This window comes from Dendrobium catenatum, unplaced genomic scaffold (assembly GCF_001605985.2).
Source record: "Dendrobium catenatum unplaced genomic scaffold, ASM160598v2 fragScaff_scaffold_1390, whole genome shotgun sequence".
In the NCBI taxonomy this organism is placed as follows: domain Eukaryota; kingdom Viridiplantae; phylum Streptophyta; class Magnoliopsida; order Asparagales; family Orchidaceae; genus Dendrobium; species Dendrobium catenatum.
The window spans coordinates 427,392-453,788 of record NW_021319852.1 but is presented as its reverse complement, the minus strand read 5'-3'; the positions used below and the strand labels follow the sequence as shown (position 1 = coordinate 453,788).

The 26,397-nt window shown below is 38.3% G+C and overlaps 1 protein-coding gene across 3 annotated transcripts in view; it reads right to left on the bottom strand.

Moving 5' to 3' along the window:
• Positions 1-2,696: 2,696 nt before the first annotated feature.
• LOC110115743 (serine/threonine-protein kinase Nek1) overlaps positions 2,697-26,397 on the bottom strand; it is a 30,602-nt gene continuing 6,901 nt past the window's right edge. For 2 of the 3 annotated variants that reach the window (XM_020849089.2, XM_020849090.2), the window contains 6 exons: positions 17,824-17,905; positions 17,702-17,751; positions 6,520-6,593; positions 5,223-5,274; positions 4,517-5,137; positions 2,697-4,436 (listed from right to left, as the gene is read on the bottom strand). In XM_020849089.2, the coding sequence (XP_020704748.1) occupies positions 2,940-4,436; positions 4,517-5,137; positions 5,223-5,274; positions 6,520-6,593; positions 17,702-17,751; positions 17,824-17,905 (2,376 nt within the window). In that variant the 3' untranslated portion in view covers positions 2,697-2,939. The remainder of the gene's footprint in view (positions 4,437-4,516; positions 5,138-5,222; positions 5,275-6,519; positions 6,594-17,701; positions 17,752-17,823; positions 17,906-26,397) is intronic. The other variant, XM_028699768.1, reaches the window with a different exon arrangement.

The following is a 26,397-nucleotide window of genomic DNA, read 5'->3' as shown; positions in this document are numbered from 1 at the left end:
CCTAACGACACAACCTTCCCGAATGTACATAGCTGGATGCCTTCCCCTGTTGCAGGTATGAGCTTGGGAGAGGATACATGTTGGTAGGCCAACGCTTTGAGTTCCATACCCACGAGATATCATCGGAAAGCCCCTTGCTTTAAGGTAATTTGGCATTCACTTAACATCTTATGATGTATTTTTGTTAAAATGAATAATTTGACGAACACAAACTTATTATAGGTGGGCTAAAGAAAGAGTGCGAGAAGTTCTAATTGGAAATATAATGACCTACAGAGATGAGTTGGATGGACTTCAGCTAAGCCAGATATCTACAATTTAAATTTAGTATATCATGCTTGTTAATATTAATTAGGAAATTCTTCTCTTAATGCAGGCAATATTTATGCCTTACTCAGATGCTATAATGGGCATGATGCCTCCAATATGCCATGAAGCAAACAACCTATGGACGGCTCGTGTCCCATTGATTAGCTGGAAATGTGTCGAGTGGCATTTTCCTGACAGGGTGATGCGACAATTTGGAGGCATACAATCTTGCATGATTGAGCCCTTGGAGAAAGAATTTCGTCGGGTTGATGGTAGAGGTTGAGCTGAGGTAGATTGGCTTCATTACCACAGAAGATATATTGAGTTCTGGAATAATAGACAAGCGCTAATTACAACCATCAGGCAGTCATTGGGAGATGGTAGGAAGGAGTTATCAGATTATTTACAATGGTACAAATCATGGGCGTCCATCTACTTACTGAAAGCACCAATAAATCCACCAGAAACAATTTACCCAATGTCACCGGGGGAGAGGATAATGGTACGTGATTAGGTACAGATTTAAATGTGACTTAATATACAAGTATATTATATTATACTTAATAATAAATATGCATTTATAGGTCGATTACTTCTTACGTAGTAAACACATTGCTGAGTCATATGCTACGGGTCAGATGGAGAGTGGAGGGTCAATAAATCAATGATATGTTGACATTCTCGAACTTGCAAGACAAGTGGAGCAATCTGTATATATAGACACCACTGGCCGACAACCTTGATGAGGATGACAAACTTCAGTGATGGAGCATCCTGATAGGAGATCAATATCTCATACTTCAGGATTACAATTAAATCCTATAGACCCGCCGAAACATTCCATGTGCGCAGGATCAGTTGATTATGCCCGACCTTTCGGAATGACGGGAGAAGACCCTTCTATAATACGTGGTGAAGGGAGTTCATCTCAAGCAAGATAAGGAGGGCATTGGAAGATTCCAAAATCACAATGGGCTGGTACGACATCTTCATATGGCCACAAGCTCCATATGACTTGAATAATCCCATGTGGACGGCATTATTTGGCTGGTCAGGAACTCCTACGCAGCATGACATAGTTATGGAACAAGTCCAACCTAACATCGACACTGCACAAGAGGAAGGACATCGGGACCAAGAAGAAGAACCACAACTCCAAAGGAGGAGTAGGCGGGAACTCTCAAGATACACCCCTAGTACAGATGCTCTCAAACCTAGTAAAAAGAGGTAGTATAAATTCAGGAATACTTAATTATGTATTATCTTTAAACTTTTATGTGTAACTATTTCATATTATGTAATATATTATTCATATTGGTTTCAATAATTTAATATATATTTTGGTTCTTTTAGTTTCATATTATGAAATCTTATTTTTTTTCTACCGGACCTGAAAATATAAATAAATTATGTTTTAAGATAACATGCAAAACTTTTTAAATTCATAATATGACATATTGTAAATGTATCACCTCAGTTACATTACTCAACAAAGCACAAACTCATATGGTTGGCTTCGTAAGTGATCAAACCAAAGAAATGCTTGTAGAGGGAGTTAGTCGTTTGCGTGAAAATTTATCTTCTCCGACTGATGAGATCCTCAAAGCCAAGGTGGCATCAAATGAACTATATAGATGTGTTTTGCATAGTTGGGGGGAAGACGAGGATTGCATATTGTGGCACGAGCATGATGACGTGAAAAACATTAAGGCATATCGGGCTGGCTTTGAATTACGAGACATGGGTTGGACAATTCTACAACAAATATTTTACAATCCTTCCAATCACATTGTATCATTAGATTTTTTTAAGGGTCGAATTCTTGAACTTGGTCATGATAAAGATGGTACAATTGAACCGGGAATGGGAAGATCGATGCTTGACATAGACCATTGTATTCTATAATGTAAGTGGTATCAGGATAATAATAAATTGCTATTTAAATGTTATAAAAAGTTGTTGCAATCTTCTGAACAAGGTAAACCTAAGGAATTTCTAAATGGAAGAGACTGACAGTGAATACGAGAAGAATATATTATCAATTTCAGATGTTGTCCCACATAAACTCAGCTCCAAGGTTGTGTACGATTATTATTGCAGAATATGTAACAATAAGAGTAATATTTTTTTGGCTACATATTATTATGTAGGATTGTGCTCGTGATGAATGTCATTTTTTAATATTTCATTTTGTGTGACGACAAATTCTAATATACTAAATATATTTTATTTCAAAAAAATAAAATAAAAAATAAAAAATAAACAAATGTGATATCAAATGATCTCTTAGATTTGTTTGGAGATGAATGAATAACATGAACAATCAATCAATATACTGTGCTTATCTTAAAAGAAATTAAAAAAATTTAAAACATAACCTGCTAAAATTTTATTCAAGATATTCTGGTCTGATTTTTCTCTTTCAAATATACTGCATAAATAGTTTATTACCTTTTCAAAATAGCTAGTCGTAGGTTCTGAATTTGGGGCAAAATGTCTTAGTCCAACGAATTTGATTATTTACAGCAACATGTCCAAAGAATTAAAAGAAAATTACCAAGAAGAATTACGTGTTAAGCTATAGACTTACGGTTCCATCCAAAAAAAAAAAACCTGTAAGAGAAGATCTCTCACGATAAGCGGCTAGAGTCCTCCGTCATCATCATTCCCTTGAGGCTTTTTGCTAGCCATATGGCCGTCTCTCTCGGAGAGACCTTATTCTTCCCAAACGGCTTCAACACAACAGCTAGCTCTTCCAGCCTATTGTGCTGAAGTAATTCAGCTGAAAGCTCAAGTAAACCTTCCAGCGCATCAGCTCTCTGCCTGAAAGATTTCACATCCAGCGACTCTTTAGATGGAGCTTCATCATCCATTGAGGCATTAGTGAGCTCAACATGGCTTGAGTTAAGTAATTCTGAAGAATAATAAGATTTCTCCTGCATGCTACGCTGTTCCTCTCTAATTTCTTCAGCAGCTGAAGACTCTGAAATGCCCTTTGATTTCTTGCTCGAAGGCGGTGGATTTCTCCTCTCTAAATCTTCTTTAACAACAGTAAGTATTGTCCTCATGTCTTCATTTTGAACTCGCATGTCTTTGCTTTCAATTAGAACTTGTTCGCTGCCTACTCGAAAGCTACTGTGCCTTATTACATGTATAACATCATCAAAAGCCGGAGTTATATGAGTACCTTGATTTTCCAACGCCTGGTTTTGAATTGGTCCTTTATCGAATAGACAACTCTTAGGAGCTGAAGTTGCAACAAAAGGTGCAATAGTTGGTATGGAAGAAATGAGTTCTTTAACGGTGTATTTGTCATCTTTGGTTTGCACAAATAGAGGCTTCTGCGGAGTCATGTTTATAAAGACGTCATCCTTACAAGCAAATTCATGTTCTGAGCCTGCAACAGAAAGTTCCATGACTGAGCTTGAACTCACTTTATCATTACTAGCAGTAGTACTCTTCTGCATGCCCATCAAATCAACCTCAGGATTTAGTAGTGGAAGAGTCCTGCAGCCGAGTTCATGACTTTCCACAAAAGAATAGTTACCCTCAGAAAATTGTGTAGATAATCGACAATCGAGTTCATGACTCTCTGCAGTAGAATAATCAAGCGCCTGATGTGCATCAGGAATTCTTGAGCAACCAGCAGGGTTGGATTCTGAAATTTCGGACTCATGTGCGATATAATGCTGGTTAAGCATATCATCATGGAGGGAGAGACATTGGGTCTCTTTTAAGAAAATTTCTGGATAAAGTTCTCTCTCGGTAGGTCGTGCTTTCAAATTGCCAGAATTTATCTCAACCGTTGAAGGTTCACAAGGGCGCTTTTCGTATTTCATCATCTGACCATTTATTTGCTTGGAGTTACGAGACACCACTTGCGGACTCTTATTACCTTCCCGGTTAACCCTCGGGGGAAGTCCTCTACTCCCAATATTCACTGGTATTCGGTTATCAAGGCCAAAAGATTTCTTAATGGGACTGGTGGCCTTTCTTGCCATGCTGGACGGATGTCTATGGTTCATCTTAACAGTAATGTCATCTTCATTAATTTTTTTTAAGCCATTAGCAGGTTGTGAAACTAAATCACTTCTCGGTTTAAACTTCGAAGTTGATTCCACATGTTCCTGTCACAAGCAAAGAGAAAAGAAATTAAAGAGCAGTAAAGAAGTGAAAAGGTGAAGAGCATAAGGAATGTAGACTTGACCTGATGCTTTGAGGACAGCAGACGTGTTGTATAATCATCAGCACTCCTGGTTGATTCACTGGCATCTTTTTCTGAACTTGCTTGAGAGTTCAAAGAATTGCTGCGGCAATGTTTTGGTGCCTTATTAGATGGTTCTATGCATGGTTTAGGATTGCACAAAGCTCCTGCTTTCACCCAGCTAGCTCTCGGGGGTGAGCTGGTTTCTCTTACTTTTCCCTCTTCTTTTAGAGCCATGACAATATTCTTTATTTTTCTAGGTTGTTTTGCTTCGTTAGTCTCCTGCAGGTTGGAACTCAACGAGGTTGGACTTCGTTTTTGTGTTCCAGCCACATTGTCACTACTGCATTCTACGGTATCCTTAGCTAGATGACAAGCTTCAAGAGCCTTGTTACGACGGCAAGATTCTTGGTCTAAAATGTTTCTGTCTGTTGAGTGCAGAATTTCCCAATCACCGCTGGAAATGCTACTGCTTTGACTAACAGACATATTATTCAGAATATCACTGTAGGTGGAGAGTAGTACGGGTTTTTCTGGTGATCGAGTCACATTATTGAGTTCCAGGAATGATCGGATTTGATTGACGTATGGCTTCAAATATGGATTACTTAATACTTCCGACGCCTGATTAGGTTTAAAATCAGCTCCAAGATAGTACATGGTGTGGAAAATTGACAAAACTACCACTTAGAATTTTAGGTCAACTTACATTAGGCCGATGCTCGGGGTTTTTTCTTAACATACTTTTAATGAGTGCTTTCCTGCAGGAAATGACAGTTGTCATCAGCAGTAAATAACACTAAATGCAGAAGCTTCAGCTATTTATGAGGAAGAAACTCTATTTTCAATTGAATATCAAAACAAATACATCAGGATTACAAATATTTTTGACTAATTTGGAAAGGATTAAAGCTTGTCATTTAATTCAAAAGATGTTATTTATAGATGTTGCTTGTTAGAAGAGATTTCAAGAATAAGACATGGGAATTTCATGCTATTACAATTCAAATATACATACACTAATTCAAAGAAAACTATTTTTACACGACCATTGAAAAGAAATAACCACCGAGCCTTGCCCAACTACAGAAGTCCACTGTTTGCAAAAGTTTTCACAAAGATAATCCATCTCACAATCAAACATAAAATGCTTTTTGGGCAGTTAAGAGATGGATGAATTCAAAGGCATCTAGATTGGTCCTCATGCATTCTGGCAACAAATGCACTAAAAGCGTGCAACGATAGGGACAACAAGTTGTATAGATAGCATAAATATCAGTGTGTATTTGGGTATCATCAGATCATGCTATAACATTGTGTTGCTTGTTGCGATCTTGAATATCGTTTGATCTTCAGAGGATTGGTGACATTATTATTGTCATTGTATGAACTGCATTTAACATAGCTATCATGACAATAATATAATCTTGAAAGGAAGATAAGCGTCATTTGATTTTCAGATGATGGCAATAGATACTATTATGGTTGTATGTGATGCTAATTCATTAAGTGCATTGTGTCCAATTACTTTATGATGGTAGGATTGTCGTTAACAAGAGACAAGGGTCTTCCCATCTTAACATGGCAATAGGCTAGGCTGTCAAAGCTATTATACACGACACGACTGATAGAAATCATATGTTAATGTTAGCTTCAAAGACGAAACATTTAAAATAAAACGAGCATAATTCTTGGTCAAAATCACTCAAGCATAGGGTGTTTTAGATAGATTAAGGCTTCGTTTGGGACAGCTTTTTTTGCTTCTTTCTAAAAAATTTTCTTGTAAAAAATTTATTGAATTAGAAATATTTGTACTCGAAAGACGTTTTAGAAAGCAGTAAGAAAGCTGTCCTAAACGAAGCCTAAATGATTCATGGACAATCAATCTAGCTGTCCTCAAACAGGGGGTTATTAAAAGGGTGCAGGAGCACAAACCATTATTATAGATCAATATAAAAATGATATTTAGCAACTTAAAGGAAAAGGTAGTCATAAAGCGCACTTACAGTGAAGAGGAATAGCAAGGAGGCACCGGACCAATACAAGAACGGTTTATTTTGCTGATCAGTCCAGCCATATCCTGTAACCAAATAAACATTACCAAGATCAAATATCTCAGATGTACAATTGGGTAAAAAATTTCACTCTCATTTCAACCAGAAGCTGAAATGGCAGACTAGAAATAAGAACCTAAATTAGGGTGTTCAAATTTTGCAAGATCTGTAAAGATTAGGTATTCTTGATTTTGGAGTTGGTTTAATAGAGTTTGCATATGAAAATAGTAGCCAAGCAAGTTAAGAGAATGGCACCATATGAAGTAACATATGGTATAAGTGTTGGCAATACTTTATGCTTGGAAAAAATGGAGAGAAAATGATGCATCTTGGAAGTGAAAGCAGCAAAGTAGAGAAAAAGAAAATTACAGGAATCAAATATTAGGACTGATTTTTGGACTCTCTCTTCAATAATCAAGAAAGATTCAAGTGATCTACTATTCAAGAAGTAGATTAGCTCTCCAACAAACTCTAAATGCTGCTAGGACACTCACAACAAACCCTATAATAAACTTCAGCAAAATATAAGTTTCAAACCCTATATCAAACTCCACCTTAAATAGCCCAAACACACAATTAAAATATTCCAAAACAGCCTAAACACAAGTAAGAAACTTTCCTAAAAAATTAAACTCTTCCTAAACAGCATAAACACAATTAGAAAACCTTCTTAAATAATTAAATCATTCCTAAGCAACATAAACATAATTAGAAAATTTTCATAAACAACATAAACACAATTAGGAAACATTCTGATAGGAAATACTTGTATGCACAAGCAAACCTAACCCAAATGAAGTACCTAAACAAAGAAAACTGCTGTCCACAGCAGTAAAACAGCCCCAAAACAATGGAAACGAGGAGAAAACTGAGAGAAAACGTGGATAAGTTCCACTAGAACAATTGTATTTCACTAGAAGAAGAATTAAAACAAGCAAAGATACAATTTCCTTCAATCCGAGAGGAAGGAATAACTCTCTCAATCTCCGGCAATGCCAAGAGCCCAAAACTCCAAACCCTAGATATCCCAATTACATTAAAATTCAAGCTGCCCTCTCTTCCCCCCCAATCCTCCTAATTAACAATAAAGGAGTTTTATAAAATACCTAAAAAAACCCTTCTATTTCAAAATTTCCCTCCAAACTATGTGTTTAACCCATGCTTGGCCCACCAGGCTTCTGCTTGGTTCCGTTGGGTTCTGCCTGGTTCCGCTGGGTTCCGCCTGGTTCCGCCCAGCCTTGCAGGTGTAGACCGGACCGGTCCAGCTGGGACCCGTCCAGGCGTAACATTACTCCCCTCCCAAAGATTCACCTTGTCCTCAAGGTGAAAGTACGGGAACTGCTGCTTCACCATCTCATAGGGCTCCCAAGTGGCCTCGTAGTCGATAAGATCCTTCCATTTGATCAACATCTCTTTGTTTCCCTTTTTATCCAACCTTACCCCTTCCAGCTCCAAGGGTTTCATGACCACCTCCAAATCCTCTATCAGTGATGCTGGCAATTCCACACTTGCTGCATGCTCTCCAAGTGCTATCCTCAACTGCGACACATGAAACACCGGGTGTATGGTAGCTGAGTAACCCTCCTGGTGTCATTGCCATGTATTTATTTCTCTGACACACCTCACACCTTGCCACCACCTCCTTATGTATCCCCTTCCAGTAGAGTTCAGCTGCTAATCTCTTGTATGTCTTCTGCACTCCTGAATGGCCTCCTACTGCGCTGCCATGGAACCCCTGTAACAAGTGGGGAATGTGTATGGACGTTCGTGGCAGCACAAACCTCCCGTGATACAATAGCCTCTCCCCCTCAATGCAGTGACCCGGATGGCTACTCTTGTCTTTCCTCATATCCTCCCTGATCTTTCCCAATTCTTCATCTAACTTGTTCTCTTCCTTGATGGCCCCCCATTCGACCACCAAGGGCATTGACTGAGCTAACTCTTGGAGCTCCTCTCCACATCTGGATAGGGCGTCTGCTGCTTTATTTTCCAAACCAGGCTTGTACTAGATCTCAAAATCATAGCCCAACAATTTGGATAGCTACCATTGGTGCTCCTCAGTCACCATCCTTTGCTCCAAAAGGTACTTTAGGCTCCTCTGATTAGTTCGGACGATGAAGTGTCGACCCAACAGATAGGAGCACCACTTCTGAATGGCCAACACAATTGCTATTAGCTCCCTCTCGTACACTGACTTCAGTCTTTCCATGATTGATAGCACTTGACTGAAGTATGCTACCGGCCTGTGGTTCTGCATCAACATTGCTCCCAAACTATATCCTGATGCATCGGTCTTTACAACAAAGGCTTGGTTGAAATCTGGAAGAGCTAGAACAGGAACAGTGGTCATGACTTTCTGCAACCTCTAGAAGGCCTAGGTCGCTGCCTCTCCCCAAGCAAAGTTGTCTTTCTTCAGCTGCTCAGTCAAAGATCATGCAATGGTACTATACCCCATCACGAACTTCCTATAATAGCCAGTCAATCCTAGGAATCCCCTCAACTCCTTTATGTTCCTAGGTAGTGGCCATTTCTGCATTGCCTCAACCTTGGTTTGGTCCGCCGCCACTCCCTATTGGGATACTACATGTCCCAAGTATTCTACACTGGACTGAGCAAAACTACATTTCTTCAGGTTGGCTCTCAGTTGATGCTCCTGCAGTACCTCTAAGACCATCCTCAATTGCTCCAAGTGCTCTTCCCCGGTCATGCTGTATACCAGAATATCGTCAAAGAATACCATGACAAACTTCCTGAAGTACTACCTGAACACCCTGTTCATCAAGGACTGAAACGTAGCAGGAGCGTTAGTCAACCCAAAAGGGATTAACATAAATTCATAATGCCCTTCATGTGTCCTGAATGCTATCTTTGGAACATCTGCCTCCCTCATTCTGATCTGGTGGTATCCGGATTTTAAGTCCAGCTTAAAAAACATCACTACCCCATTTAGCTCGCCCAACAACTCAACAATCATCGGAATTGGGAACTTGTCAGGTACAGTGCCTTTATTCAGAGCCCTATAATCCACACAAAATCTCTAACTCCCATCCTTCTTCTTGACCAGGAGGACTGGACTAGAAAAAGGGTTGTTGCTGGGTCTGATGATCCCCACCTCCAGCATTTCTCAGATCAGCTTCTCAATCTCATCTTTCTGAATCTGTGGGTAGCAATAAGGGCAGATGCTGATCGGGGTCTCCCCTTATTTCAAAGTAATGGCATGCTCTAACTCTCTCTGAGGAGGTAAACCTTGGGGAGGTTGAAAGGCCTCGCTAAATTGGTGTATGAGCGGCTGCACTGTAGAGGGAACATTGTCTTCCTCCTCCAATCTGACCCCTTCCAGGCGGTACAACTCCACTAAGTAGCCTCCTCCCTCCTCCTGAATGGTTCTGATGAGGGATTTGAAAGAAACCCCTGCCTTGGTCAGCCCGACATCACCCTGAATCATCCTCTTTTTTCCCCCAACCACCAACTCCATCCTCAGTATACCCCAATTGATTTTGGTATCCCCGAATGTCTGCAGCCACTTCATCCCCAGGATGACGTCAGTGTTTCCCAATTCCAAGGGAAGGAACTCCTCTCTCACCTGGATCCCCTGAATCTTCAGAAACACCCCTCCGCAAACTCCTCTATCCATTTCCACCTTTTCTGTGCCCATCATCACCCCATAGCCTCTTGTATCCACCAACTCTATTCCCAATCGCTCCACGATCTGATTGGAGATGAAATTGTGGGTTGCCCCACTATCAATCAGCACCACCACCTCACGGTCAGCTATCTCTCCTTTCACTTTTATAGTGTGACTCGGGGTGAATCATGAAAGTTCGTTAGGGATGTTAAGCCCTATGAACTAGTCCCGAGGCTAACCAAGAGGCGGGGTGAATTGGTATTTTAAAAAATTCTTTAAAACCAAAAGAACGATTATCATAAACCAAAATCACCACGAAAAAACAAGTGCAGAAAAAATTAAAGTGCGGAAGCAGTAAAAAGAACACAAGGGTTATAGTGGTTCGGTCATCTTGACCTACGTCCACTCCCCGGAGGCGCCCTCCGAGTATTGCACTACTAACGTGACTCTCCTTTAGCCCCCACAGCTAGGCAGAGAAGCCCTCACAAAAACACCTCCTTTTTGCCACACCCGGCAAGGCAGAGAACCCAACTCCTTTTGCTTCCTCCTGAAGAAGGCAGAGAACCACGATCACTTGCTGAAACTTACCTCTCTCAACCCTTCCAAGGGCAAGAGACTCTAGGGAAGAAGAAGTGGAACAATGTTTGGAGCAACCCTTGTGAACCCCCTCACAAGCTCCCCCTCACAAGATCCTCTCTCTATCTCTCCCTCTCTCTCTCTCCTTTAGGTTTTCTCAGGTCAAGACAGCAGCCAAGGATGTTCAAAAACATTGAACAAGAGCTCTTAAATAGAAGAGCTTCAAAGGGGCTCATTAATGGCAAGTTGCCGACTTTATAGTCCAGGACGATATGGAAATCGTCTTGACCGATCAGTACAAATCTCATAAGATCGGCCAGAGCATCGCCCTGAATGCAAATTGGATGATTGAAAATTTGCTTGATCGTCCCTGACGATCTCACGATCGTCCTGGCCGATCAGTTCAAATCAAAGGAAAATTGTCCAGAGCATCGCCATGAATTTGAGCTGGCCAATATTTATCGTCCAGAAGCAACTAAGGGTTTTTTAAGAGATCATCCTGGCCGATCCTGCGATCGTTCAGGACGATGTGATCTTATCAATTATCCTTAATTACTTCCTTGATTCCTGGATCAATTTAGGCATAATTGTGTAATATCATCCAGGCCGATCTCATGATCGTCCTGACCGATTTCCAAAAATACAGAATACCTAAATTGATCATGGCGACAATTTCTTTCTGTATTGAGCATATCGTCCTGGCCAATACAGGTATCGTCCAGGCCGATCAGTTAATTACGGCTGTCTTAACTAAGAAATCCTGATTAGATCTTCTGTTTTGAGCTCGATCGTCCAGGACGATATAAATATCATCCGGGACGATGTGAGTAAAAACACAAGTTATAAATCTCTCAAGTGTGTGTGTGTGGGATTACTTAACATCAGTCACTTTAAGCAATTACAATTGACTCAAAAAAGAAAAAAGAAAATTACAGACTGACTCAATCCTAATCTACCCAGTCTTGAGCTGATTCTAATTTTCGTTCGATCTTTGATTCCTGAAAAGTCAGTAGAAAAAAAGGCAGTCATAGTGAAACAAGATTTGTTTGCTATCATCAAAATCATAATCCAAAAACATGTTTGTAACAATCTTCTCCTTTTTGATGATGGCAAACATATCGATAACCAATTCTAAAACAGTAATGCAAAACTAAACAAGCTTTCAAATTTTCGAACAGAACAAGTACAAACATACTACAAGAGCAAGTACAAACATACTACTCCCCCTTTTGACATCTCAAAAAGGATGAAGAAACTAAAAACACAATACAGAAAAAGAAAGCAATCCACATAAAACAAAAACTAAAACTACATAAACGAGGGATCCTGATCATCAGATGGAGGTGGAGGTGGTGGAGCCTGCTGAAAGTAGCTAGCTAGCGTAGTAAACTGAGCATTGAACCAGGCTATGTCCTAGTCGTGCTGCTGCTGCTAGTGAGTAATGTAGCTGTCAAAACGGGCTAAGTCCTCTGTGTGGTGCTGCTCGTAGCGGGCAATGTCCTCAGAATGTTGCTGCTCCTGTGCAGCAATGCAAGCGTCGAAACAGGTCTCCCAACGATCAAATCTCTCCACTAACTGGCCAAACTATGAGTACTGGCGAAGAGGAGCAGGATCAGGAACAGGTGCGGGAGCCTCCTCCTCGGCCCCCTGAGGTTCCCCACCCCCTGGGTGGAGACGAGTACTGTGAAGAATATTGAAAGAGATGTTTGAGTAGCAAGGAGGCTGAAGGTTGTGACGATCAGGATATTAAAGATTGTATTTGGTTTCAAGAATATAGGCTATGAGATGTCCTAAAGCAAGATTGTGTTTCCTCCGATGGCCTGAATCGCGAATAGTTGTTAAATAATTAATGTATCGAAAAATCAAGCCAATAGCATTAAACTCTCTCCGGGCCTTGATGAAAAAGGTAGTAAGAGAAAGCAGAGGAGTGATGTGAACTCGGTCCCCAACTTTTGGAATAATGGAGGTGCGAAGGACATGCTGAATTGTCCTAGCATCTTTGACTAAAGAGCTAGTCTCTCCAACATGAAAGGGTGTGTTGGTTTGGTGAAGAAAATAATTTGCTATGGACCAGTCAAAATCAAGATCTGAGACAATTATATGTAGCTTATCCCCGGTGGTGGATAGCTGCAATAGTTCAGCACAGTCCTGGTATGTGATCTCGATCGGGCGTCGATTCACATAGGAGGTCAGGGCTGTGAAAGTAGAATTTATACGAAGATTTGAATAAAATTCTAACAAAAGTTCTGAGAGAAAAGGGACAGCGAGGGTAAGAATGAAATAGAGAGAAGTGTGAGCAAATAGATCCATTACCGGATATAAAAGGTGAACAGGATTGATGGTTCTAAAAAAGGTGATGCCACATTCTTTGTAGCGACGGTAAGCTGCTTGATCCTCCACTTCCCTGAATCAAGGGTCCAGAGTGGCCCTCGAGGAACTTCCAGAAGCCTGTTGGATTTGCTTCCCACCAGCCATAGCAAGAAATCAGTAAGTAAAAATGAGATAAGAAGAAGATTTGAGGGGAAAAAATGGCTGGAATGGCCTATATTTAAAGAAACGACCATATCGTCCAGGACGATCGCAGAATTGTCCAAGAAGATTTGGTTCAATTATTGTGTACATGTTGATTGGTCAAAAAGGCGGTCCGATCGGCCGGGCCGATCAGATATCAGCCAGGACGATTAGACACAGGCGATCGTCCCGATGAGTCAAGCCGGACGACCGTTGAAAAAGAAGATCGTCCAGGCCGATTAGGTGTATCGTCCAGGACGATGCACAATAATTGATCGTACCGGCCGAAGTTAAAACGTTTTAAATCTGTTCCACGTGTATCGTCCAAGACGAACAGTGGATCGGCCAGGACGATTGTCCAATAATGTATCGTCCGGAGCCGGTTTTAAGGATTTAAACGTACTGACACGTGGATCGTCCGAGACGATCTAGTGTATCGGCCAGGACGATGACCATAAAAGCATCGGCCATGACGAAAATTGTATCGGCCAAGACAATCAAGATGATTGTAATAGAGTTCGATCAGATCGACCAGGACGATAATGTATCGTCCGGGACGATGAGTTACAGAAGGCTCAAAAAAGTTCAGCATATGGAATTTTGAAGATAAATTATCATATCATCCAGGACGATAGAGGTATCGGCCAGGACGATGTGACAAGAATTTAAAAATCAAGGAAAGATGGAGATGATCAGAGAGAACCCTAAATAAAAATAAATACAACAAAAACAAATAAAAACAAGAAAAAAAAATTTTTGTTTTTAATTTTTCTATTTTTTTTTGTTTTTAGTAAAGCAAGCATATGACGAATTTCCCAAATAATTAAATTTTAAAGATTTGAAAGATCAATGAGTTAACAATGTCACAATCTGAAAACGGTAGAAAATCCGATCCTGTTTACCCTAGCTCGGACTTCTTTCAGGATAAAAATTATCTTTTGAAAACAAAAGGTCTAACTCAAAATAAATTGGATAAAAAGAAGATCTGTTCAAAACTTAGTTTTAAATAAAATATCTTATAAAATAATATACCAAAGTAATTTATCTCTATCATGGAATTTGAAATCAAGCATTTGAAAACATCAAATACCCCATGAATCCTTCTAAGTTTTAAAAATTTTGAAAAGAGAGGATAACTTGCATTTAGTGTGCTCATTTTATGCCTCTTGTCACTTTGATTGGCTCTTTGAGCATCTTTGATTTTCGATACACTTTCGTGTATATACTTTTCTTTTCAATTTGGCGTCATTGACCATTTTTTTCTTATTTTTGCAAGTTAAAAACTCTTTAACAAACTCTTAAAAAGATTCTTAGTTGTGATTATATCTTCTAGATATTAGAGAAGATGAGCTCTCTCTAACATAGGGAAGAATAAACTACAAAACGAAAATCAAAATCATATGATAAGTGCAACGGCAAAATTTCAATTAACTTGAAAGATATATAAGAACTTTGGATCATATATATAAGATAGACTATTGTAGCAAGATAAAAAGGATCTTAATTTCAAAAATCATTTGTTAAAATAAGATAGCCTTTTTGTTTAGAAAAGAAAACTATATCACCAAAAGATGTTAGAGGGAGGGAAACCATCAACGGTGTTTTCCCCCTTTAACCGATTTAGAAATGCTAATCATTGGCCATAAATCTCCAAAATTTAAGAACAAGGAAAAATCATCATAAAGAAAATAAAAATAAAAAAACGACTAGAATAACAAAAAAACTATCACAAAAACAAAACATAACAATAATCAAAATCCAATTCAAGAATTTGTTAAGCAGCAAGTTTAAGCAGTTATGAGCTGTGAGCCTCCGTTTGTCCAAGTATCCTATGCACTCACGAGGTTTTTGGTGAGAGCAATCCTGCAAGAATCAATAACTGTCAGACTTAAGAACCCAAAATTGCTGTGAATCATGCAATTTTGATCTCCACACCCAATGTGTACTACGGTGAACAGTGCAAGTGTGTGAGATGTGTCCTAGCATGCCACACGAAAAACATCTAACTCCAGGAAAAGGATTTCTTAAAAGATTAGTGTTATAATGCCTCTTCCTAGTTTTTGGCTTTAGATCAAAAGTGGGTATCATCCAATTTCTCTTAATTGAGTCCAATTCATCTTTAAGCCTCAAGTTAGTATCTTCTAAAGCATTATTATAAATCCTCAAGTTGCGCTCTATTTCTTTAGATTTCTTCAAATCAGATTTGAGTGAGGTGTGTGAAACTTTTAATGCATCATGCTCATTAATTAATTCCGAATATTTTTTGTTTAAATCATATAAATTCATCAAGTAGAGCCATGTGATTTGAATCAATTGTAGAATGATCTTTGATAATAATTCCATGCTCTTTTTGTAAATTTAAAAGTTCCAAGTTAAAACTAGCATGAGTTTTCTTAAGTTTTTTGTATGATGCATGAATTTTCTCACAAATTTCGAACAATTGATAATAAGTTGGTTTACATATCTCTTCTTCATCACTTTGATCAATATGATCTTCCGCCATTAAGCACAAGTTTGTTATTTCGTCTTCAGGTTATCTCCGATGAATCAGTTGCAGAATCCGCCCAAAACGCCTTTTGAAGTCTCTTTTTGTCCTTCCTGAGCTTGGGTTTTTCCTCACCCTTTTCTTTGCTTGTGTGATCTTGAAGTGTAGGACAATCCGCTCTGACATGTCCAGGCTTCCAGCATTCAAAGCAAACAACATCAGAAGATATTTTAGAATATTTATTATTCTTACCTTTTCTCCAACATTGATGATGATTGTGTTTCTTTCTTAGAAAGCTTTTGAATTGCCTTATGATCAAGGCAATGTCATCTCTCTCAGACCCGGAAGAATCAGAATTCCTGTGGTTGGCCTTCAGTGCCACTGTTTTCTCCTTCTTTTTTCTCACATGCATCAAGATTTCTTTGATTCACTCCTTGCTCGTAAGCAATGAGTGAGCCAAGTAAGTTATCAATCGAATAGGCGTTTAAATCCTTAGATTTAGTTATAGCAATGATTTTAGCATCAAAAGAGGAAGACAAGCATCTTAAGATCTTTTTTACTTTTTCATAATTTGAAAGTTCTCTTCCTAAGGCATGCAAAGAAGTTACAATTTGAGTAAACCTTGTATACATATCAGAAATCAATTCAGAAGATTTCATATGAAAAATTTCGTAGTCATGCAAGAGAATATTCAAATGATATTGTTTCACTTCATTTGTTCCTTCATAAGTAATGCATAACTTATCCAAAATTTCTTTTCCAGTAGAGCAAGTAGAAACACGCATGTAATCTTCAGACTTTAAAGCACAGAAAAAACAGTTCAAACAATTCGCATTCAATTGAGCTAAATCTCTTTCATCGGTAGTCCATTCAGTAAAAGCGACTTTAGTTTTAATTCTGTTAACTTCATGAGTGGGTGGAGAATATCCTTCTTTAATAAGCATCCACATGCGATAGTCAGTTGATTGCAAAAAAGTAGTCATGCGAGTTTTCCAAAAATCAAAAGGAAGGTTGTCAAACAAGGGAGGTCGTGTAATAGAATATCCTTCAGTTATATTACGATTCCCAAAGTTAACCATGGATCAAAATTCAAAAAGTTTTCAAACTTAGTTTTTATGAATCCCGCTCTGATACTACTTGAAAGTGCTCAGATGACACTAAAAAGTGCTCTGATACCACTTGAAAGTTCGTTAGGGATGTTAAGCCCTATGAACTAGTCTCGAGGCTAACCAAGGGGGGGTGATTTGGTATTTTAAAAAATTCTTTAAAACCAAAAGAACGATTATCACAAACCAAAATCACCACGGAAAACTCATGCTAATAAAATCATTATCGAAAAGGAAAACTCATGCTAATAAATAAATAAATAATCCCAATAAATCAACATAAATCCTAACAAAAATCTTAAAATCATTGGCTGGTTATACATAATCTGCTATTACTTTTTTCCTTTCTGAAACATATAGCCCATATAACTACAGCAGAACATAACCATTATTGCAACAGTTTATCTATTCCAATAAAAGAAAGATTTATTACAAGATATTAACAGCATAGATCATTAAAAAAAAATATCATTAATTGCCACATACTATAATATATTTCCTCAATATAAAAATCTAACAAGGCACGCATTTAAAAAATATCATTAATTGCCACATACTATAATATATTCCTCAATATAAAAATCTAACAAGGCACGCATTTTTCCTGCAAAAATTTCATTAGCATATATGAAAATAAAAAATATTCATTACTTGCAATGATCATGACTACTATGTCAAATCACATGATGCAGCATGCTCGGGAAATGAACAATACATTTACAAAGGCATGGCCATCTTATAATGGCAATAAAATAGATAATTAAAAGCTTTAGATGTAACTCCTTTGACTATTATTTATGCTGCATATGGATGGAAATGATGGATACTTACAAAAGCTTTAAATGCAGGTCTATGAGCAGCCATCTCGTACATACAGCAACCTGCCTCATCACACAAAAAATATAAGTTACATGATATCAGTAGATAATTCATCCAAACATGCATGCACCTACCCAGGGACCAGATATCCGATTTGAATCCATAGGGAATATCAGCAAGAAGCTCGGGGCACATGTAATTTGGAGTACCAACAACCTGATTAAGGAATTAATATGTTTTTTATCATCATCGCCACATACAATAGTGCACAATTACTGTATTCTTAAATTTTTTCATTAGAAAAATTTATTCACTTTGCTTACAAAAATCAGTTTTGTCAGAAGTGCTAGATGCCCTCAAGGCGATTACAATGCCCAATGTGCCTACTTAGGTAAAAGATATTTGGCCTAGGAACTGTCTTTTGATTGATCAAATCAGACGCTTGCATTTTCACATGTGAAGGTTCTCTTATATTCTCTAGTAAAAAAGAGTCAGGTGGGAAAGAGAGGGTTTGGAAGGTTAATTGATTGTGTACCGGCATTATGTTTGCTATAATTGCATGCTTGTTAGAGGTTACGATGATTGCTGTTGTAGAGCTTAGGTTTCTACTGCTTATGCAGGTGAGGCAACACAATGGGCGCCTCAATGAAATGAGGCGCTAAATAAGAAAATCTAACACACTCAATAAACATATTTCAATTATGAGTAGTGCTTCTGAATAGTATAAAACGATAATCAGAATATTAAATTGTATGCAAAATAACAAAATTTCAAGATTTGTTTAATTCCAAGTTCAAAAATATGAATTTTAGGTTTTCTTAGATAAAATATCCATAAGACATCGTTAACTTTAACATTTCAATTACTTTAATTTAAAGCATTCTCACAAGTCTCACAAGCTTGATCTAATTTTCAATATAAATTTGGACTTGACTTCGAAGCCTCTCTCCTAAGAGAGCCTTCAAAGACTCACCAAGGCCATAGGAGACGCAAGGGTGTAGCAAGCCCAAAGTAACTATGTGATCCCATCACACTTCTTCTCCCTCATGCTCAACCTGACATTCTCCTTCCTCTCAAACCCTAATTTTCTCTCAAAAGCACCTCTCATAATTCCTTCAACAATCACACAATCCTCTCTTGTTTCCAAGAGATTCTAAAAACATTGCTTAAGTATTAAGCTTCAAGAAATACTAAAAATTCAAGTTGGTCATCACTTCATATAGTACGATTGGAATTTGTATAGTATGATCAGTTCAAAAACTAGACCCGTCCAGTACGATGCAAACAGTCGTTCAAACGAATTGTTTAACTTTTCGAACACATCGTATAGTACGATCCAAAGATCGTCTGGTACGATTTGTTTGTTTTCTCTCTATTCGTATAGGATGATTCTTGGGACGATTGGAAATCATCTCTGTCAATCGTCCCGTACTGCTCTCAATCGTCTCTATCAATCGTACGGTACGATAAATCTTTCTTTCACAACATTCATACCTTAGGATTCTCCAATGGCTGATGGATGTAAACGCGGTTGAATGACTCAAGGGAGCTCCTCCTCTTGTCGCTTCGACGATCAATTTCTGTCCGCTAGAGATGAAGATGCGTACAATAAATTCAAGGAGGCTCGAATCACCCCTTCCAGAATGCTCAATCAACCTGCTCTAAACTTCGAGGTGATGAACCTCTTTGCTTCTACAACTCTCCAATTCCTACTCACCCTAGCATTTCCATTTAATTCTGAAATGTTCTATGAATTCCTAGCCACCTTAGGATCAATGTGGAAACCTACACCATTACCTACTATGTATGTCGACAACCCCTATAAATCAATAAGGAGGATTTAGATGGAGTATAACAGACTTTTTACTGAAGGACCTCGTCTGCAATCGATGGCCACTAGAACTGATTTTGACTAGTGTTGTAAACCTAGCCATTAGAAATGTGGCTTTAAATCAACATCAAACCTTAGTCCACTCTCTAAATCAAAATGTCTTAATTATCCAACATGTTTTTCGAACTTCAATTATATCCAAAGCTAATGATCATGTCAACATCACTCCACTTCTTTCCCAGTCACCTATTTCATAATGTCCAATATTAAATTTGATGAAGCTCAAATGATTATTGATTATATCCAAAGCATGACTCCAATTCGAAATCCCAATACCGGAAGAAAGCAAAATGTCACACTAGGACACGTCATAGGCTATGTCTTAGATACAAAATACCAAATCAACTATATTGCTTCTCCCGATAATCTTCCGATTTTCTATACGGATGATTCCTTCCGTATTCTTTTCCATCGAGGGCAAGAGCACAACGAGCCAGATTTTAATGAAGAAGGGGAAGTTGTTCCTGCATGTGGACCTGCACCACCACCAATACTATCACCTGCACCTTCCTACCCTACCTACCCTCACGACAAAATAATTCAAAAGCTTAAGCGATTAGAAACCCGGCTGGACTATCACATTCAACAACAATAACAACATCACAGGGAAGAAATGAGATGGTTTGGAGAAAAGTTTTCTCAAATTGAAGATCAATTCACCTCCATCCATAAATACTTTCAACAACCACTACCACAACCTGATTAGGATCCGTCTTATTTTTAGTGCTTGTTTGTTGTGTTTTATTATTTTAATGTCTTGTAATGTTCACTTTTTTTTATGCTCCTCTTTTTGGTGATGTTAAAAAGGGGAAAAATATACATTTGGTTGTATGTTTTATTTTAATAGAATCATGTGTTTTTTTATTTTCTACTATTTTACTTCTCTATATTTAAAAAAAATGCAACCCTTATTTCTTAAATCTATCACATAGTGAGAGGGAGCTTAGGAGGAATTTTATTTTACCTCTCAACCAACATTGTTTGCCATCATCAAAAAGGGAGATATTGCTACAATCCAATATCCCCAGTCTGTGATTTTGATGATACCAAACATTATTGATTGAACTGTTATTTTTTTAATAAATGTTTTGGATATTCCTTTTGTTTGTGAGCACTAATATTACAGATAAAATATATACTGCTCAATGCTACTGGAAGCTCAAGACTGGCTAGAATAGGATGTCAAGTAAAAGAGTCTGTACTTTTATTTATTTTATTTTCTACTTTTTGAGTCTAGCCACATAAGAATGTATGCAATTGGGTGACCGTGCACAAATACACAGGGGGAGTGAGAAAAATTAAAAGTTATTTTTTTTGTATTAATCATATTGTACGACCTACAATCGTAATGTATGATCAGTTATAGAGACAATGGGCTTAACGACTACTTGAATAATTAGTTTCTATGAACTAATCATATTGTACGATTCATTACGATTTGAAAATCCTAGCAGCCAGATAAATTAAGATATTCGAAAATTGTGTTTTGAACTAATCGTATTGTACAATGTAGTTCTTACTGTATGAAAATTTGAAATCTGACTTAAATTATCCCCCGTAATTAATCAAACAAATCATAATTTAATTAATAATAACATATCATATTATACAATATTCATCGTACCGTATGATTGGCAGAGACAAAATTTGATCATCTCAAAGATCGTACCAAACGAAACCATGATTTCTTAATTAATCATACTGGATGACCGACTTGAAATCAACTAACTGTATTGTATGATGAGAGTATTACAAGATGATTGATATAGACGATTTTCAATCGTCCTATACAAATAGAGATACAACAAACAGATCGTATTATATGATATGTTTTGGAAAGTTGAATAGTTCGACTAAACAATTATTTGCATCGTACTTGACGGGTCTAATGTTTGAGCTAATCGTACTGTATGAATTCTAATCGTATGATACAAATAGTGACGACCAACTTGGATTTTTAGAGTTTCTTGAATCCTAATACTTAACAATGTTTTTAGAATCTCTTCGAAATAAGAGAGGATTGTGTGACTTCTGAAGGAACTCTGAAAGGTTCTTTTGAGAGAAAATCAGGGCTTGAGAGGAAGTAGAAGGTGAGGTTGAGCGTGAGGGAGAAGTGTGAGGGGATCACATGATTGCTCCGAGCTAGCTACACCCTTGCTCCTCCTATGACCTCGGTGAGTCCTTGAAGGCTTTCTTGGGAGAGAGGCTTAGAAGTAAAGTCATCGTGGTACTCTACCTTCTCTAGGAGAGAAAAAGATTGAAGGTATGCTGCCTTCTCCAAGAGGGAAAAAAAGCTTTGGGTTCTCTACCTTCTCCAGGAGAGAGAAAAAGATTGGAGGTACGCTGCCTTCTTCAAGAGAGAAAAGGCTTTGGGTTATCTGCTCTCTCTAGATGGGAGAAAAATTATTCAAGGTCCGATGCCATCACCCGAGAAGGTGACATAGCTTTCGGCAGTTCTCCGCATCAGGTTTGGTGAATGTGAGTTTGTAAGGGTTTCTCCGCCTTACTGTGAGAGCAAAAGAAGAGTCACTTTGTATTAGTGCAATACCCAGAGTGGAGGACTCCAGGGAGTGGACGCAGCTCAAGGTTGACCGAACCACTATAAAATTTATAGTGTGTTTTTTCCATTTTCTACATCTTTACTTTCTTGCGATCTTCTTTCTTTGCAACTTGAGTTTATTGGTTTCAATCTTATCAATCAATTATACAAAGTTTAATTTTTTTTGCTATAAGAATAATTGCATGCGTAAGAAAATAAAAAATAAAAAATGTAAACTTTTATATAAATTGCTTTCGCATGTTATTTTGAGTAATCTATTTGAATCATGTTTTTAAGTTGTTTTGCGGCTAAAGCAAAAAATAATATTCCTGCGTAGGAATTTTTTAAAATTACCAATGCGTCTCGGGATAGTTATGTGTGGTTTAACAACCTTCTCAAACTTTCACAATATTCATGCTCTTATGATTAAAAATATGGAGTTAAAAATTTCTCTCATTTATAAAATATGATTAATTTATTGTAAATATTGGACATGATTTTCTAAAAAAAATATTTTATCAGCTATTAGATCTTTTGTCGACTTAAAGAGATCATGTAAAATCTTATAAATTAATTTTGTCTCCAACTCATGTAAGAAGGTCTTATTGAGGTAGGGTTTGACATCCCTAAACTACAAGAAAATAGAGAAGAGAAAGAGCAAAAGGGGGTTTTCAATACAGAGAGAGAAAGGGAATATTTTTTTACGTGCTTGCAGAAAGAGATCTTTTGTTTCTTAAGATGATGAAAGTTTTGCTAAGTTTGGTTCTAGCAAAATGATAAATTTTCATCTATAGCAAGGATAAGTTCTTGTTTAGACTCACGTAATAGAGAAGGGTAGAATAATAACATCAATGTCTTCTTCTCCACATCAAGCCCTTACCAACATAGCAAGCAAATGTATTCTCTCTCAATCATTAATATAGTTAAAGTGGTATCTCTATTATTATCTTCAACTTTAAATAGAGATAAATTGTTGATTTTTATTTTTTTTTTAAGTTTAGTGGAATATTTGATCTTTTTGTGGTAGTGGATGAAGGTAGATCTCACCAAACTATGTAAATTTGTGTGTATTATATTTGAAATCCCTAGCGTGTCTATTACTTTGGCTTCATTTTATTTTTAATCATAGTTTTATTACTTTTTTTAACTATTGGTGTTAAAGCTTGGTCTAAAAAACCTTTCAAATTCAAGCATTGACAACAGGAAGATCATGTTGACCAGCTCTACCGAAAAAAAAAAAAAGATAGCAAAATCCTTCGTACCTGTCGTCGCCATCCCGAGCACGATCGAACGTCGCACGTCTTCACACGACTTGGCGTCATTAAAAGGAGGGGGAGGCAAAGCATTCAGGTCGGCTCCCTCTCATCGGCTCTCTCTTCTCAATCCCAACTCTCTCTCTCTCGATCTCTCTACCTCTCACGCGTTTCTTCTGCTCTTTAGTGCTGTTCGGCTTCGTTCTTCGACGACTTTCCATCTAGTCAGATCGGAGGTTCGACATTTTGATCGGAAGAAGGAATGGGAGCCGCAAGCTGTGAGGGTAACTTCTTCCTTTTCGCGTGTTTTCACCGGCACGTTCGTGGCTAGTCGACTTCGCTCCCTTCGACGACTTCCCTCCCTGAACGGATCGGAAGTTGCGGCATTTTGATCAGAGCCAACAACGGGAGTCGCCCGCAGTGAAGGAAACTTTCTCCCTTTCATGCCTCCTTCGTGGCCGCGCAACGTCGCTCCTCCCACGACGTTCCTTTCTATTGGATCGAAGTTGCGACATTTTGAGCGGAGCAACAATGGGAGCTTGCCAGCGTGAAGGTAACTTGCTACCTTTCGTGAGCTTGTCCGGCCAAATCCCGTGAATCCGCCGCACCAAAGGATTTTAATTTTTTTTTTAATTGTAATTATTTTAATTAGTTTTAATTAATTACAGTTATTATTTTTAATTAATTAAAATTATTATAATTAATTATATTTAGTTTTAATTAAATTATTATAATTAATTTTAATTAAAACTAATTTTAATTAATTATAATCTACAAAATTAATTATCATTAATTAATTCTGATTAATTATAATTTATTAAAAGTTAATTAATATCAGAAGCCCTATACACGCTCTTGTAGCGTGGTGGGGACAGTCCACGACCTCGACATCGGCGCCAACGACTGCTACGCAAAGGTATGATGTTCCAAATCCTATTCTCGACGTTTGCGGCGGATCGGAGAACCACCTATACGCGCTCTTGTAGCACGGTAGGAGGGAGCCCGGTGCGACGCATACGGCGAGATGGGTAAGCCCTATACACGCTCTTGTAGCGTGCGTGGTAGGGAGAGCCATTGGTGTTCTGGTACGGGTACTGCTGAAGGCCCCATACACGCTCTTGTAGCGTGGTGGGATGAAAATTTATACGGTCGCGGTGTCTAAGGACACCTATCAAACATGCTCGAGTAGCGTTGTGGGAATGCCCAGCTCCCCTAATTTCCCCCAAACGGGAGATATGCCGGGGTGCTGTCAAAATTTTTACTGAAGTGCACAAAGCTTGAACAATTCGAAGACCTCACTTGAGCAGCAATGCAGAGAACCCAAACATAGATGAACAATGACTTGAGGATTTGAACACAGGCAAAAATCTAAACGATTAATCAAGATCAAAATCAAAATAAATAAAATCAAACTTAAACCAAAATCAACTCAATACGAATATGAAATTGAACTTGCAAAAACTTCAGAGGGCCCTGGACAATCACTTGAACATGTACTTTGAACTCAAACTGAGATACGATGTGGACAACAAGAACTTGTGCACTTGAACTTGAACTGTGCAACACAAAGTGAAAACTAGATCTGCAAGCATTAGACTCAAATTCGGATGAACTCAATATGACAGTAGAGAACTTGAATGAACACTTGCAAGGGACTCGGTCTTGTATTTGATCTGGATATCAAATAAGATGAACAAGACTTTGGACATGAAGAATTCAAACTTGAAATGAACTCAAATGTTGAACTGGACTACAGTTTAAGCATCAAACAAATGGCCTGAAGCGTAATTTAAATGTCTAAAATGAAAATTATGATTTGGCGAGGTGATAATGCTAATATTGTTGGCAAAGGTCAATGACAAATGCAGCAATACCTCTATGATCGACGTCATCATGCAAGCAAGCAAGTGAAAGCCAAAAGCTTTAATGCATATATTTAACCAGGTCCAAATGATCAGTCCACTATAAAGGGTGCAATTGTCTTTCATATACAACAATGAAAAACTAGAGACGCAAGCAAAATATATGTTGATAAAAAAAGGGGACGATGCTTGTAGCTAATAATGGAACACATGTCCCTGCAAACAAATATAATCAGACCACCTGAGATTGGTGACAGGTGGGCATGATGTAGGCAACAATGGGTCTCCTGCGAACAGTTCCAGGAGCTCGTAGTGGCTGCAACGGGTTCCCATAAATATGTACAAGTCGCTTGTGGATAACAACAGTAGGTATATCGTAGGTACTACGAACCGCTGTGGGCACAAGTATTGATATCACCTACGACATTGGTGATCAAGATATTCGAATATTTCGAGTACAGGGGCGACTCGATGTACAAAAAGTACACTCCCTGGCAGAATCAGAGAGGAAGTTTGAACAAATTAGAACCAAACTTCCTGGTGTTCCAAAGTCTCTTCTTAGTTCTATACTTAAGAAGAAAACAGTTCTGGTATCCACAAACACCGGAAATAACAAATCCATTACACTGATAAGCTTAAAAAGAGTTCTCTACAAAGCAACAAACTTCAAAGTTCAAAAAGATTTCCCCGGTGAATGAGAAAGGGGAGTCAATGTCAAGATGAGGAAATACCTCGTGACATCCAAATAACGACGCCACCGGATCTGCAACATCTATGCAAGTAGACAGAGGGCGTCTACAATCTATAACGCACGCCACCGGATCTGCAACATCTATGCAAGCAGACAAAAGGCGTCTACAATTTATAACGCCACATCACCGGATCTGCAACACTCATACGAGCAGACATAAGGCGTCCACAAATTATAATGCCGCGCCACCGGATCCGCAGCATCCTTGCAAGCGGACAGAAGGCGTCTATAAGTACTTTCAAGGAACCCCTGCACGTGCACCATAAATTGTATACACATAAGTACACTAAAGGAGTAAGTACAATCAAACACCAGCAGGGGCCCTGGCGAGCGTGTTATTGGTACACACGTGACGTCTAGGGATGCTGCGCGGGTCAATAAGTGAATTTAGTTCGAACCCGATCCTTCTATA